The following is a 14038-nucleotide window of genomic DNA, read 5'->3' on the forward strand; positions in this document are numbered from 1 at the left end:
GAGCTGGTGGTGCGCACGGGTGCCTGAGCCAGGGCCGGATTACCCAATAAGCAAGGTACACACGGGCCCAAATGTGCCTTCCCATCAATCTGCAGTGTACCATTTCACCTGTCCCCACCACGTCAAAGATGTGGTGAAACCCATGTGTAATTGCTCACCACAGATTAGTAAGTAAATACAATGAAGCCCTAGCACACCTCGCTCAATGCAAGCCGGTGCATACCATGCTTATTGGTTACCCCACCCAGCCTGAGCCGCCAACATTCAAGTCTGGTCTGAAGGAGATGCAGGGTCAGAGTAAGGGCCTAGATGATCACGGACTGCAGGAGGCGGAAGCACATCATGAGGTCCAGTGGGATGGGTGGCTTCAGGTAGTTCCCGTCCAGGCGCAGGTATCGCAGGTGTGGCACATTCTCCAGATCTGAAGAGAAGTCATGGAAGGCGACTATGTCGTTGGGGCAAATCTGGGTCCCGTTGATTTCTGTGGAGAAAGAAGGGGAGAGGTCAGCAACAGAGTGGGCTGGTCAGGACAGAAGGCAGCTGGAAATAAAGGATGAGGGAGGAAAAGGAGGTGAACAACTGAGAGTAAGGAGAACAGAGAGTTCTCCTCTCTGGACCTGGCTGATTTCCAGAATGTGTGACCACAGACGGGTTAGTCATAACCTCAAAGCTCAGTTTACTCATTTGTAAAATGAATGAAGTTGGAACTGATCAACAATGCTTGTTATTGGAAAGTCACTTAGGAGAATCATGGAGGAAGGAAACTTTGAGCTGGGCCTTTAAGGATAGGTGGGATTACAACCTGGGGAGTAGTGTTCTGATAGCAAGACCTGTCTGAATGAAGTTGTGGAGGCAAAAAGCTCATGGCAGAGTCTGGAATAGTAAATAGTACAACGTGATACACTAGGGAGAGGGATCCAAAAAGGTAAGTTGTGGCCAAATCTTAGTAGGCTTTCCAGTATTTCACTTCGATCTCTAGACTATGGAATGGAGTTGAGCAGGAGATAAGATCAGGTTTATATCTAACTACGGTGTGGAGTAAAAAATGGATGTGGTGAGATTTGAAACCAGGAGGTGGATATGAGAGTCACTCTGGAGGTTTCCCTGTGACTTGGACATTTAACTGAAATAGGAATGACAGGAAGAGGAAAGGGGCCTGGGGAGATCATCATGAGCCTATTGATTGAGTGTCCATGGACCTGAGATTCTTTTTTAATCTTTACCTCTTAGATGATACCAGCTAGGGCTAGATGTTACTCTAAGTGAAACTTTTTTTCTCCCTAAACTTCTCCTCATTCATCATGTGTGAAATTTTGTTTTCCTTTATCACCGTTGTTGTTGTTTTTAGCTGCCGTTGAGTTGGCCCCTGACTCATGGTGGGGCCATACACAATGGAAAAAAACACTGCCACGTCCTGTGTCATCCCCATACTTGGTTGTGGATCAGACTGTTGTGATCCATAGGGTATTCACTGGCTGATTTTTGAAAGCAGAGCACCAGTTCTATCTTCTTAGTTCGTCTTAGTCTGGAAGCTCTGCTGAAACCTATCCAGCATCGTAGCAACACGAAATTCACCACTGAGGGGCTGGTGATGCCTACACATGAGGTTCATTGGCCAGGAATCAAACCAGAGTCTCCTGCATGGAAGGCAATAATTCTACCACTAAACCACCGCTGCCTCATCTTCAGCTTTGGAGTAGCAGAAAGAGCCCTGGCATCGGAGACAGAAGTCTTGGACCCTAGTGTTGGATTTTCCTCTTATGGGCTTTGAGACTTTGGGCTGTTGCCTTACCACCCTAATATTCAGTTCTCAAATCTCTGAGCTTGTGGGAGTAGTACCTGTGCTATACATCAGATGAGAGAATGTTGGCGAAGGCATTTTGCAAACTGTAAAGGACAGTTGATGGCGGCAGTATGGTCATTGCTAAGAACATACTCATCACACTAACCTAGACTCCACTCAACTCATCTGTCAATGACACAGGAGACAGACTAGGTGGGGGTGGGCTCATGTGGGTGGGGCGTGATTCTCTTGACTTCCACCTCAGAAGGCAAGAGATGTCCCTCAAGCAACCTGGTCATCTACAATCCTGTAGAGGCCTGTCAGCCACTTATGAATCAAGATATCATTTCTGTCTATATTTTCAGCCCACACAGCTTCCTGGGGCAATGTGTTCTATCAGTGTACTACCTGCAGGGTGAAATTAGGCAGCTTTTCTCTTTTCCTGAATTCATTTCTCTTAGAAATCCTCTCCCACTTCTTATAATTATCCCAGATCCATGAAGAGGTCTATTTTCCATCCATTTGTTTTATAATTTAGAAACTTCAATCATCTCCTTCTCTTTTCTTTGGCTTGGAAACTTAGAATTCCTAATATTGTTTTAGGGGTCATTCCTCTTCCACTTGATCCCGTTCTTCCTTTCAGCTATTGAATTCTTTGTGTGGATGGAACCTGATTTTGTTCAAAGACCAGATAATATTTTCTTTCTTTGGTTTCTAAACTCCTCTGCTGATACTCTGCTCAGAGCTGACATTCCCAGCCTCCCCTGGTATCCTGGGCTGCAATGGATACCACATGCCCAGGACCTTGCAAATGTAGCTTAGGTAAACTCTTCATTAAATGCACTGGCTTATACAACTAAACATCCCAATGTTTCAGACAGATTCAGAAAGCACTAGCATGCAGACTTTTTTTCTGGCTGCTAGTTGCATACCCTGACTAGGCAGCTGCCTTTGTGGGTATACCCCTTACAGACTCTTTAAAACCTAGGCTCAGACTTGGAAGAAGCATCCTCCCACATTTGCCACTTTCAGCAACAAGCAAGCCCCGGGCATTTCAGGGTGGACATTTAAATGTCTCTTGCTGCTGTTAGGAGAAAGTCCAGGAGTATGTTCCATATCTGCGTAACCAACAGATCTGGAGAGCAAAGAAGCTGGAGCCGACGAGAGGGGATATAGGACAAAATAGGGAACGTTCTGCTGTCACCGATTACCTGCCAAGCATGGTATTCTTGGAGTCCCTAGGTGGTGTAAATGGCTAAGCACTGGGCTACTAGCTGAAAGCTTGGAGGATGAAGTCCACCCAGAGGTGCCTTGGAAGAAGGCCTGGCAATCTACTTCTGAAAACCCAGCCACTGAAAACCCGATGAAGCGCAGTTCTGCTCTGACACACATGGGGTCTCCATGAGCTGTGATTGGCTTGACGGCAACTGGTACTGGTATGGTATTCTAGGCACTTTATCCATATTAAAACTATTAAGTCCTCACATCAACTTTGTGACAGAAGGCATTATTACCATTCTCACTTTATACATCAGGAAACTTCCCAGACAGGTCAAAGATCTTTTCAAGGTCACACAAATAACAAGTGGTATGGCCAAGATTTGAACAGAAGTCCAATGCCAAAGTAGATGCTTTTTGCATCACCCCACCCTGAAGCTCCTGAGGCAGGGCAGAGGCAATAGGAGTCTCCATCCTCCCTCCCTGTGGCCCCGCCCACAGCCCTGCCCTACTCACTCTCAATGGAATTGTTGTTGAGGTATAGGTGCTCCAGCTTGTTGTTGATGGCAGGCACATTGCTGATCTTGTTGTGTGACAGATGGAGCACTAGCAGGTTGGAAATGTTAAAGGAGTTCTCGGGGAGTCCCCTGTCTGACAGCTTGTTGTAGTTAAGCCGGATGAAGGCAAGGTTGGGAAAGTCCTTGAAGTAGTCTTTAGGGATGGTCTCGATATTGTTGCTGTCAAGGAAGAGCTGGTGAATGGCTGTGGGCACGTTGGGTGGCATCTTTCTCAGGATGTTGTGGGCCAGGTTGAGCTGCATGAGGTTCTTGAGGCCCTGGAAGGTGTCAGGCTTCAAGACACCATCACTCAACCTGTTGTGTTGGAGATCCAAGAGCAGCAGATTCTCCAGTTTGCTGAAGACTCCGGCCGGGATTCTGGAGATATGGTTCTGGCTCAGCCTCAGCTGCTCCAGGTTCTTGGGGAGGGCCGAGGGGACCTCTTCCAGCTGGTTCTTCTCCATGTAGAGGAAGATCAGGCTGGGCAGTTTCTCCAACACCCTCTGGTCCACCTTGCGAATCCGGTTGTTATCCAGGTTGATCCACCTCAGGCCTGAGGCATTCTTGAAGGACTCCAGTGGGAGCTCAGAGATGAAGTTGTTCTGGAGATACAGGTAATGGATGCGGGGTGGGATGACAGGGACCTTGCGCAGATTGCGGCTATCACAGTAGAGGGCAGACGGGAAATCATGGGGGCAGTAGCATTCTCGGGGGCAGTCAGGGAAGATAGATGGAGGACCCGGTGGGAGGGGAGGAGGCAGGTCTGTAGGCTCCGCTGGCTCATCGGGCTGAGGAAAGCTGGGCGTGGGTCTGGGTCTGGGTCTGGGCCTGGGCCTGGGCCTGGGCCTGGGTCTTGGTTGCCTTGTTGGCTGGCCTTGGGTCACTGAGGCCAAGATGAGAAGAAGTGGGAGGACCCAGCAGAGGAATGACCTCATGATCCAGGTGACTCACCTGCAGGAGGGGATGTAGGATACCATTAGCCTGCTGGGTCTCAGTAATTGGATGCCTTGTCTTTACAGCTAGAGTCTGCCAGGCTGGCTCCGGGACAAAGCTTAGGGACCTGTAGAAGCATCTTCTATTTGCTTGTACCCAGCTGATAAGGGAGTAACAAGAGCTGAGGCTCTGGATCCCCTGCCCAGGTCCGGCCTTCAATGTGTTAAGCCTGCTCTGGAGAGGCTGAACCATCCTGGTAGGAAGCACATGGGGCTTTGAGTCAGGAGCCTGGGGCTTGTTGGAGAAGACCACTAACCTCTCTGGCCCTCAGTTTTGCCATATATAGCATGAGAAAATCATCCCTATCTTTATAAAAGGAATGCTAGGATATATGAAACATAAAGTCCTAGGGTGCTAAATCTGGAAGGTTCCTTAGAAATCCCCTAATGTGGTTTTCAAACTGTGTCCCCACAGAGGCCCCAGTTTCTGTGGAGTTCCCCTCCCTCAGTGAGGAGGCTGAGTAGATGGCCTGGAGCGCCCTCAGCCCACTCCTGCGTCAACTTGAGCAGCTCTGTTTTTATCTGTTTTATGTTTCTGAGGTTTAGCCAAAGAATTCATTTGAAAAAAAGTTTTATTGCTAAAAATGGTTTAAAATCCACCAATCAAGCCCACAGCCCACTGTTTACGAAAACTGAGCGCTGGAGGGAGGCCAGAAAGCTATTTAACAACAGACCCAGGGCGAAAACCCAGCTCTCTTGCCTTCCAGAGAAGAGCTCAGGGAGATTTGGGGAGAGAAGGAAAGTGTTGCAGACTCCCACACATCCACCCCTGCGCACTGATGCTCCGGCCCCCCCTGATGCTCTGGGCCCCCTGTTCTGCATCCCCTGCACTTGACTCAGAGAACACCAGCCTTTGCCAGCAGGAGACGTGCCAAGAATTTCTCCCCAGATGTGGAATCTGCAGAGAAAATAAACAGAGAAGGGGTAGAAAGATGTGGGGAAAGCACTTTCGTTTCTTTTGTCTTGGTATTGCCGATCCTATCCCCATATCCACTGGAGCTGGTGGTAATGAGGTGAGATATCAGGAAGAACTTGGAACAGGGAAGCTGAAGGATGTTTTAGGGTTTCCTTTCTGGTTGGTTGCCTGCAGAAGGCAATGTGCTGTGATAGGAGGAGACAGAGGGAAGGATAATTGCCAGCCCAAGAGGTCTAGGAGGACCTGGTGTCTTATCCATCCGAGAAGACTCAAATGGAATCTAAATTTTCCAGAGCTGGATTTGAATCTAAGCTCCACTACCTCCTTGCTGTGTGTCCTTGGGCTTGTTACTTAACATCTTTGTATCCTCAACTGTAAAATGAGAGCAAGATATGCCTTTGCCAGATTGCTTTTGAAGGGTGTAAGGTAATGTACGTTAAGTTCCTGTACACTCTATAGTTAAGCCAGGTACTTTTCATTTTGTTTCCTTTTGAAACAAGTGGGAACATTATGGGTCAAACGGAAAATGGAGAAGCATGAAGTTTCTCCACAGGAGCAATATTTTTAGGCAAGGCTGCTGGAAGGGGATGGGGTGTTCTTATATCCTGCTGAGGAGGGGTTGCCTCCTGGCCACCTGCTGGTTTGATAATGGCCCACAGTGGGCAGGAGCATGGGCAGGGGAGAGGGGGTGTTCCTCTTGGATCCATCCCTCCCCTGTCACTGCAGGGAACATCCATTGACCCTGGGGGAGGTTTGGAATGCGGCTAGGGCTGGGAGGGAGGGGCTGGGATGGAGGCATTGTGGACTGACTTGGCTCCCAAGGCACACATGGGCTTACAGATACAGTTGGCCACTTCTGTTCTTTTCGAGATGGGCCTCTGGGCTCCAGGGGCTCATGTGACTGTAGCAGGCAAGTGCAAAGAGTTGCTCCAGGCTAGGGGTTGGGGGACAGGCTTTCAGTCCTTTGTGACTCTGCTTTCCAGCTGGTACCACATCTACATGTCCTGATGATCCCCAGTCAGGGCTGGGTGGTTTGATCTCAACTGAAGCTGGGAAAATATCAATAGACCAAGGTTACAAACAGAAAGTAGCTGGGAAAGGTCCAGGGAAGGGGTGCTGTATACTTTCCCTGCCCCAGGGCCAGCATCCCCATGACACCCCGTCCGGTCTCCCGACAGGGTCTCCAGCCATATTGCTTCAACCAACACTTTTTGCCTCTTACTCACAATTGTTGTAGGTATGCCCCTGCCCCTCCTGGGGTTGGAGACATGTTGAAGATGCAGGTTTTTTGGGGTTCTGTAAGATAGAGTGGGCTGGAGTGTGTCCCCCGCTTGCATCTGGACCCTGTGATCACTGCCTCTGTTCCTCACCTCCAGCTCTCTCCCACCTTCCCTTTGAGCCCACATCAGCTTAGACTCCTCCTTGCTTGACCCGGCACCCAACTTCTTGCTGGCTTTGGTCAAAGGAAGACAAGAAAAGCCCCTGAGCAGCTGCCTAGTCTTGGGACAGGAGAAGCTGAATGTGGCAAGAAGCAGGAAAGAGAGTGGAGCTCAACCTCTGGGTGGGTGGAGGGATCCCACCACTCCTTTATCATGACACACACACACACACACACACTTGACACCAGCCTGCATACTGTCTCACACACACAACCATGTGCCTCCCCTCATAGCACACATATGAACAAACTCACAGTCACATGTCACCTATGTGCATGTACGTGACCCTTAGGTAGTAAATGGAATAGAGGAAGGAAGGAAGGGAGGGATGCAGGAAGGAAGAAAATGAGGTAGGGAGGAAGAAAGGAAGGAAGGAAGGATGGAGGGAAGGAAGAGAGGAAGGAAGGAAAAGAGGGAGGGCAGAAGAAAGGAAGGGGAGGCAGGCAGGAAGAAACTGTCCCGCAGCCCGTGTTCCTTCTCTACCTCCCTCTAAGGTGGTCCTCTTCCCAGAAGCCCTCTCCAAGGAGGTCCAGGAGGGACATTTTTCCAGGCCTCCTATCACAAAGGGCCTTGCAGTTAGATTCTTGGCCTTCTCTCCACTGAGGAGATAACAGTCTTAGGAATACACTGAAAGGACTGGAAAGAGAAAGTGTTCATTGCATAACTTTAGATTTGAGTCTTGTTGCCAGACTCCACATCACTGTAATTGATGAACTACAATTATGACTTGAAAATAACACAGTCATTTGCATATAAATTAAGGGGTAGTTAAAGCATTAATATGTTAAAAACAAACATTTTTAAAGCCCCAATTTTTGTGATTCTATTATTTTACTTATTTATTTTTGGCATTTATCTTGTAAGCATCCAGAAGCCTCAGAATAAGCAAGAATCCTCTCCTGCTGTGAGACTCGAAGCCCTAGGCGGCTTCCTAGCACTGGATGGAGTTTCCCTGCTTCCCTTCATGGCCTTCATTACCAACAGCAGACACCAGGTACTGGACCCACATTAAGTAAATAAAGCTTGCCCAGGCGTTGAGTCAAAGACTGGTATGAAAGGCACAGACTCTGGCACTGCCCTCTGCTGGGGGAGGGCCTCTCAGTGTGCAGCCCTGGTCTCCACTGGCAGGAGGGACCAGAGCCAGCAGGTCAGTCACAGCGCCACCCAGAGGCTAGCCTCCTGCTGCTCCTCGTCCACAGTAAAGATACAGACATCTCCCGGGCCAGACCCTTCAGAGAACTTGTCTTATCTTCCCAGAGTCCTTCTGACCCTTTCACATTCTGAACGTGAGAGGGCTGGCCAGGCCGTCCCAGAGCCAAGAGGAGGTTCCCTAGGAAAAACTCCCTGGGGACTGTTCCATGGGCATACTGGGTCCATTCAGCTCCCCTTCTGTCAGCCCACAGCTTAGTTAGAGCCTGTGTGTGTGTGTGTGTGTGTGTGTGTGTGTGTGCGTGTGTGTGCTCGCGTGCTTCTTTTTTAGGGAAATAGCGTTCATCTCTAAGGCTTTTCTCATCAGGTACTGTCCCTTCCTGCTGAGCTTTTCTGTCTGGAGGGAAAGTTCTGACAGCACATCCATTGCTCTGAGATGTCATAAGCCTCTGAAACCAGAATCTTCGAGACAGATTGGAGGGCTCTGAACTCCAAGGGGAGTCATTATCCCTCCCACAGAGCCCCCAAACCACACTCTCTATGCTCCTGCCTTCCAGAACCTTCTGTCCAACCATGTAGCGCCTTTGTTGTTGTTAGGTGCCATCGAGTCGATTCTGACTCATAGCAATCCTGTAGGACAGAGTAGAACTGCCCCCATAGGGTTTCCTAGGCTGTCGTCTTTACAAGAGCAGATCTCCAGGTCTTTTCTCCCGCAGAGCAGCTGGTGGGTTTCAACTGCCGAACTTTCAGTTAGCGGCAGCAGAGCACTTAACCATTGCGCCACCAGGCTCCTGTAGCTTTTTTGGGGAGGGTCATGTATATATTTTCCCCTTATACCTTTGCAAGCATTAGCCACCTCCCTCCAACTTTCTCCTGGGCTCTGCACACCGCTCAGTGAAAGCTTGTTGACCGCTTACAACAACCAGCTTCACACAGCCCTGGTCTCCACCCCTGGTTCTCAAAAGGCAGCTGTTTCATGGAGAGAAAAGCAATTGCCTTGCCCAACCCAAAATTCAGTCTCTGCATTTAAGAACATTTCTTAAAAGGGTTTTAAACTCAAATTTCAGTCCCAACTATTGGAGATCTGGGGTTGAATCCTGGCTCTGCCTCTCCTTCCAGGCCCCAGGCTGCTTATCTGTGTAAGGATCAAACGAGATTGCATACATGAAAGGGTGTGTGCTGTACTGTAAAATCTCTGCAAATGGCCAAAAAAAAGTCAATTCCAACTCATAGCAACCCTACAGGACAGAGTAGAACTGCCCCACAGGGTTTCCAAGGAGCAGCTGGTGGATTTGAACTGCCGACCTTTTGTTTAACACCCATAACACTTAACCACTGCACCACCAGGGCTTCCTGCAAATGACAGAGGCTTTATTTATTCATTTATTTGTTTATAATAAGAGCAGGTTCTCTAGAGAGACTCTGATTTTTAAAGTGATGTAATCCTTTTTCCTATCTATCTCATTAATTCGTTCATTTAAGGTTAGAACACCAGGACTGGGTGCAAAGTTTAGGCTCAGGGCAGGGCTCGGTTGAGTTCCAGATGGGTTTGTCAAGTCATTAGGAGCAGCTTTAAGGATAATTGCCTTCACATGGAGAGTTTGGGACTGGGGTTGGGCTGGGAGTGAGGTTGATTTGTCTCCCAGGGTTAAGGTGGGGTTAGCACCGGGGTACCCCACCCTACTTACTGGCATTCTTCTCTCTTGTCAAATTTCCAGTCCAGTTGTTCACCCCTAAGCGTCCATGGCTTAATCCAGCCAGCTACCCTGCCGTGGAGAACAGGGCTGTCCCTGCCCCAAAGCCATGCCCACGGACACAGCAACGACCCTCTCTCTTCATTCCTTTCTTTTTGTTCTAAACCCAGGCTGCTAAAAGCCATCCTTTATTCTCTTCCTGATGCCCAGAAAGAAGCCGTATGCAGGGAAAATCAGGTGGTCTCTGCCCAGTTGTCAGAGGAGTGAGCAGGCCCACCCAGACTGCCTGAGACCCTTCAAGGCCCCCAAGCCCCAAAGGAGCTGGAGTGGGGACATGATGAATCCAACACATCATTGATGCAGCTGCCCCTTTCCTGGGGGTGAACTCATTGTAACAGTGAGCCTGATGGGAGGGTGGGAGAGAATCATGGTGCATTCCAGTCAACAGAGTGAGTTCTCCGCCCCTCTACCAGTCCCCAGTGACATGACACTGCTCTGAGCCTCAGCTTTCTTAGCTGTAAAATAGAATCACAAATTCTTCCCTCTATTCCTCATCCAAGGAGCCCTGGTGGTGCAGTGGTTAAGCATTCGGCTGCTAACCCAAAGGTTGGCCGTTCAAACCCATCAGCTGCTCTGTGGGAGGAAGATGTGGCAACCTGCTTCCGTAAGGATGACAGCCTTGGAAATCCTATGAGGCAGTTCTGCTCTGTCTTACAGGGTTGCTATGAGTCGGAATGGACTCGATGGCAACGGGTTTGGTTTTGGTTTATTCCTCACCCAGTCGTCAGAAGCAAGTATGATAAGTGACTTTAAAACGCACTGCAGATCAAAAAGTGCTAAAAATAAACATAACACTCTTGCAGAGAGACCATCTGTCTCCCCAGCGTCTACCACCAGGAAAGTGTAAACAGAGTGAAGTTTTCTTTGGTGCCAGGCCGCTAGTCCAGAGAGCAAGTTTTCCATTCTGAGAGACAGGGAGAAACAAGGATGGGATAGCTCTTCCCCTCTGACGGCCTGTCACCTTGCCATATCCTTCTCTCTGCTTCCATCCCCTAGTCTAGCCAAGCCCCGAAGAAGCCCTAGAAGAATCAGTCCGATACCTTGGGTGGTTACAGATCTGGGTCCTAATCCTGGAACTGTTCACCTCCTTAGCTGGGTAACCTTGGACAAATCTCTTACCTCCACTAAGCTTAGGTTTCCTCATCTGTGCAGTGAGAATTATAATACTTTCCTTTCAGATTGTCTCGAAGGTTAAATGCATCACGCTGTGCAAAGTGCATGCTCAGTGAGTGTTATGCTATTATTATTTCAAAGTAATGGGGCTCATTTCCCTTCAGCCTGGCTAGAGGGCAGCCCCACCTGCCTAAGGCAGAGATCTTTGCAGCTGGGGCACTGGCTCCTTGGTTTCCTCCTTCTTCCACACACAGCAGCTTCCTCTCCTGTGTGACCTGTGAGACCACATGTGGGTCTCAGAAGCAGCTAAATTGAGAGACCATAGGAGGCTCCAGCCACCTGGGGGTGCTCACTTTATCCTTTCAATTCGCCAACCTGCCAGGCCTTTCTGAACTGGAGAGGGGGATGCTAGGCAGGGAAAGTGTGAGGCAGCCCCTTCCTCAGCTGGCTGTGGAGCCCCCACTGTAACTCATGACCTCCCCTTCCAGCCTTTTACCCTCGGCTTTTTTGCCCCTTTCAGCTTTGAAACACCTCGCTTACATGCCCAACAAGTGGGCTACCCACCAGGGAGAGGTAGAGGGCATTAAGAGCTTGCTATTCAGCCCTTCATCTGGAAAGCCCTCAGAACAGACAGCTGCCAGGCAGGAGAGGACAGGTCTAGAAGGACAGGGGAGGGGCCCAACGCAGTGGTCCTGGGGGCCCAGGCAGGCAGATTAGCAAGTGAGGGGAAACTCAAGCTCTTGGGAACAATCTTGGGGGTAACTTCCCTCTGGCACCTAGCACATGGCTGTTAGCGTTTGCAAGGAGAAGAGAGGGAGAGCTCCCAGGAGCTCATCCTGTTCCCTCAGGTGCTCACCCCTGCTGGGGTTGTTCACCCACAAAGAAAGGATGGCTCGTTATTTGGAACAATATGGAGCTCCTCTAGGTTCCTGGGTGGTGCAAACAGTTTGTGCTTGGCTGCTAACCAAAAGGTTGGTGTTCGAACCCACACAGCAGTGCTGCAGAAGAAAGGCCTGGTGATCTGCTTCCAGATAGATTATAGCCAAGAAAACCTATGGAGCAGTTCTGCTCTGAAACATATGGGGTCACCATGAGTCGGAATTGACTCCACAGCATTGAGCTGGGGCTTTGGCTGTTTGGAGCTCCTCTAGGAGTCCCTGGGCAGTGGAAACGGTCAAGAACTTGACTACTAACTGAAAGGCTGGTAGTTCGAACCTACCCAGAGGCACCTTGGAAGAAAGGCCTGGTGATCTGCTTCCAAAAGGGCTTGAAAACCCTATGGAGCAGTTCTACTCTGCACACATGCAGTCACCATGAGTCGGAATCGACTCAACAGCAACTGGTTTGAGTTTTTGGTTTTGGAACTTCTCTATCAGATCATCTTTTTCCAGGAAACCACATAACCTTTGTGCCCAGCTAACACTGCCAGAGCCCTGACCTCTTAAATCACCACGAAGGTCTCCCTTGGGTCTGCTGATTCAGGTTCTCAAGCCCTGGCGGCTGTCAGAAACCTCTAAAGTATTAAAACAACAACAAACTACTCCTCCCTCCCCGCCCCAATAGGATCTGGTGGAATGCTCGATTCAGTAGGGCTGGAGGGAGGGGCCCAGACCATCTATATTTTTAGCAAGCCCCCACCCCCACCCCCTCAGCTCCCAGGTGATTCTGAAGATCAGTCAGGTTTGGGAGCACAGACCTCGCCCTTACCTGCCTACCTTGGGGCAGCACTCTCTCTATGGTGGAGAGGAATAGGGGAGTGCGTTTCCCCTCCCTGACTGCTTGAGGAACTAGTGTCTGACCCGTGGCCAACCTGAATGTTGGGATAATTAAGAAAAGGCTTTAAAATGAAATGTTTTCTGACTGCCTGCAGAAAAAAAAGTAACTGCTCCCCAGAGCTCGGAATTAGGACCTCTGAGGCTTTGAAAGTGGGTCACTTTCTTCCATTTCTTTCCAAGAGCCAAGTGGTTTGGACAAGTGAGAGAGAAATTCAGGGCTGCTGGGAAGATACCCCGAAGGTCGGTTGGAGAGCCACTTTTTTTCTCCCTCCTACCCAGTTAAGCTCTAAAGAACGAAGATATCCTTCCAGCGCTTGCTCTTTCTCATCTCCTCCCTGCTCAGCCTGGACTTAGGACACAAGACTTTCTTTTTGGCTCTTGGTGGGAACGCGCACTTTTTCTTTGCTCTTACAGCTGCAGAGGCGTATGAGAGGGTGAGAGACAAAATGCAGGGAATGTGTGCGCATGCATGAGTGTGTGCGTGCGTGTGCGCGTGTCACTAGTTCTCCTCACTGTGTGGTCTAGCTCTGCATGTCAGATACAGTCAGAGGGTGGACGTGAAGGGACAGGATGCCTTAATTTTGTGTGTGTATTTGTGTGTGTGTATGAGAGAGCACAGCCTCTCTGTGCTGTGCGTGGCAATGTGTGAAAAGGTGCAGATAAATGAGTTTTGTAGTCTGGTTTCTATGGAGACACCTGTCTGTAGAAATACTGTGTGCAGCCTAGCAAACATCTGTACTAAGAACGTTTAATTTTGCACCCAGCCGAGGTAGGGATCTAGAATGATGAAGAGAAGGAGGAGGAAGAGGGTGTCAGAGAGAAGTGAAGCTAAACTTGAGCTCATTTGAGAGGAGAAAAAGGTGCAAGAAAGGAAGGAGCCCAGATCAGTCGTCTAGGTTGGACAGAGCAGGAGGAAACTTCCTGGAGGGAGAATGATTCGCTGTCTCCGACCCCTCCCCACTGGGCTTACCTGCACACACCTGCCTCTCCTCTCAGCTCTGGTTTAGTCCCCGGGAAGGCTCCCTCCTCTTCCTCCCCCACCCTTCGGCAGAGCTGTGGCAGCAGCGAGTCTGAGTCTCACTCGTGTCTGCTAGGAGTTCTGATCGCCTGGTGATGCTGCTTGCTTGTGTTTGCCTAACTTTTCTTCCACCAGATCCTATTGGGGTGGGGAGTTAGGTTAGAGGGAGGGAGGGGCAGCTGGTAGGGAGGGAGGGGATGAGGAAGGGAGGGAGCAGGGAGGGGAGGAGATGGGGAGGGAACTCGGGAAGGAGGAATGACAACAATAAAGTCTTTATTTGGCAGCCAAAACTCCCAAAGACTTCATCCACACTCCATGCCCACT

General features: G+C 49.7%; 1 protein-coding gene across 1 annotated transcript; it reads right to left on the minus strand.

Annotated features, from left to right (window-relative positions):
* Positions 1–257: 257 nt before the first annotated feature.
* Positions 258–13765, minus strand: PRELP (proline and arginine rich end leucine rich repeat protein). The gene is made up of 3 exons (XM_004375264.1): positions 13667–13765; positions 3518–4509; positions 258–481 (listed from the first exon to the last, which is right to left on the minus strand). Exons 2-3 carry the CDS (start codon positions 4491–4493, stop codon positions 306–308), a joined length of 1152 nt encoding a protein of 383 aa, XP_004375321.1. The 5' UTR covers positions 4494–4509; positions 13667–13765; the 3' UTR covers positions 258–305.
* Between the last annotated feature and the right edge of the window lie 273 nt (positions 13766–14038).

Source organism: Trichechus manatus, unplaced genomic scaffold (assembly GCF_000243295.1).
Source record: "Trichechus manatus latirostris isolate Lorelei unplaced genomic scaffold, TriManLat1.0 scaffold00035, whole genome shotgun sequence".
Taxonomy (NCBI): domain Eukaryota; kingdom Metazoa; phylum Chordata; class Mammalia; order Sirenia; family Trichechidae; genus Trichechus; species Trichechus manatus.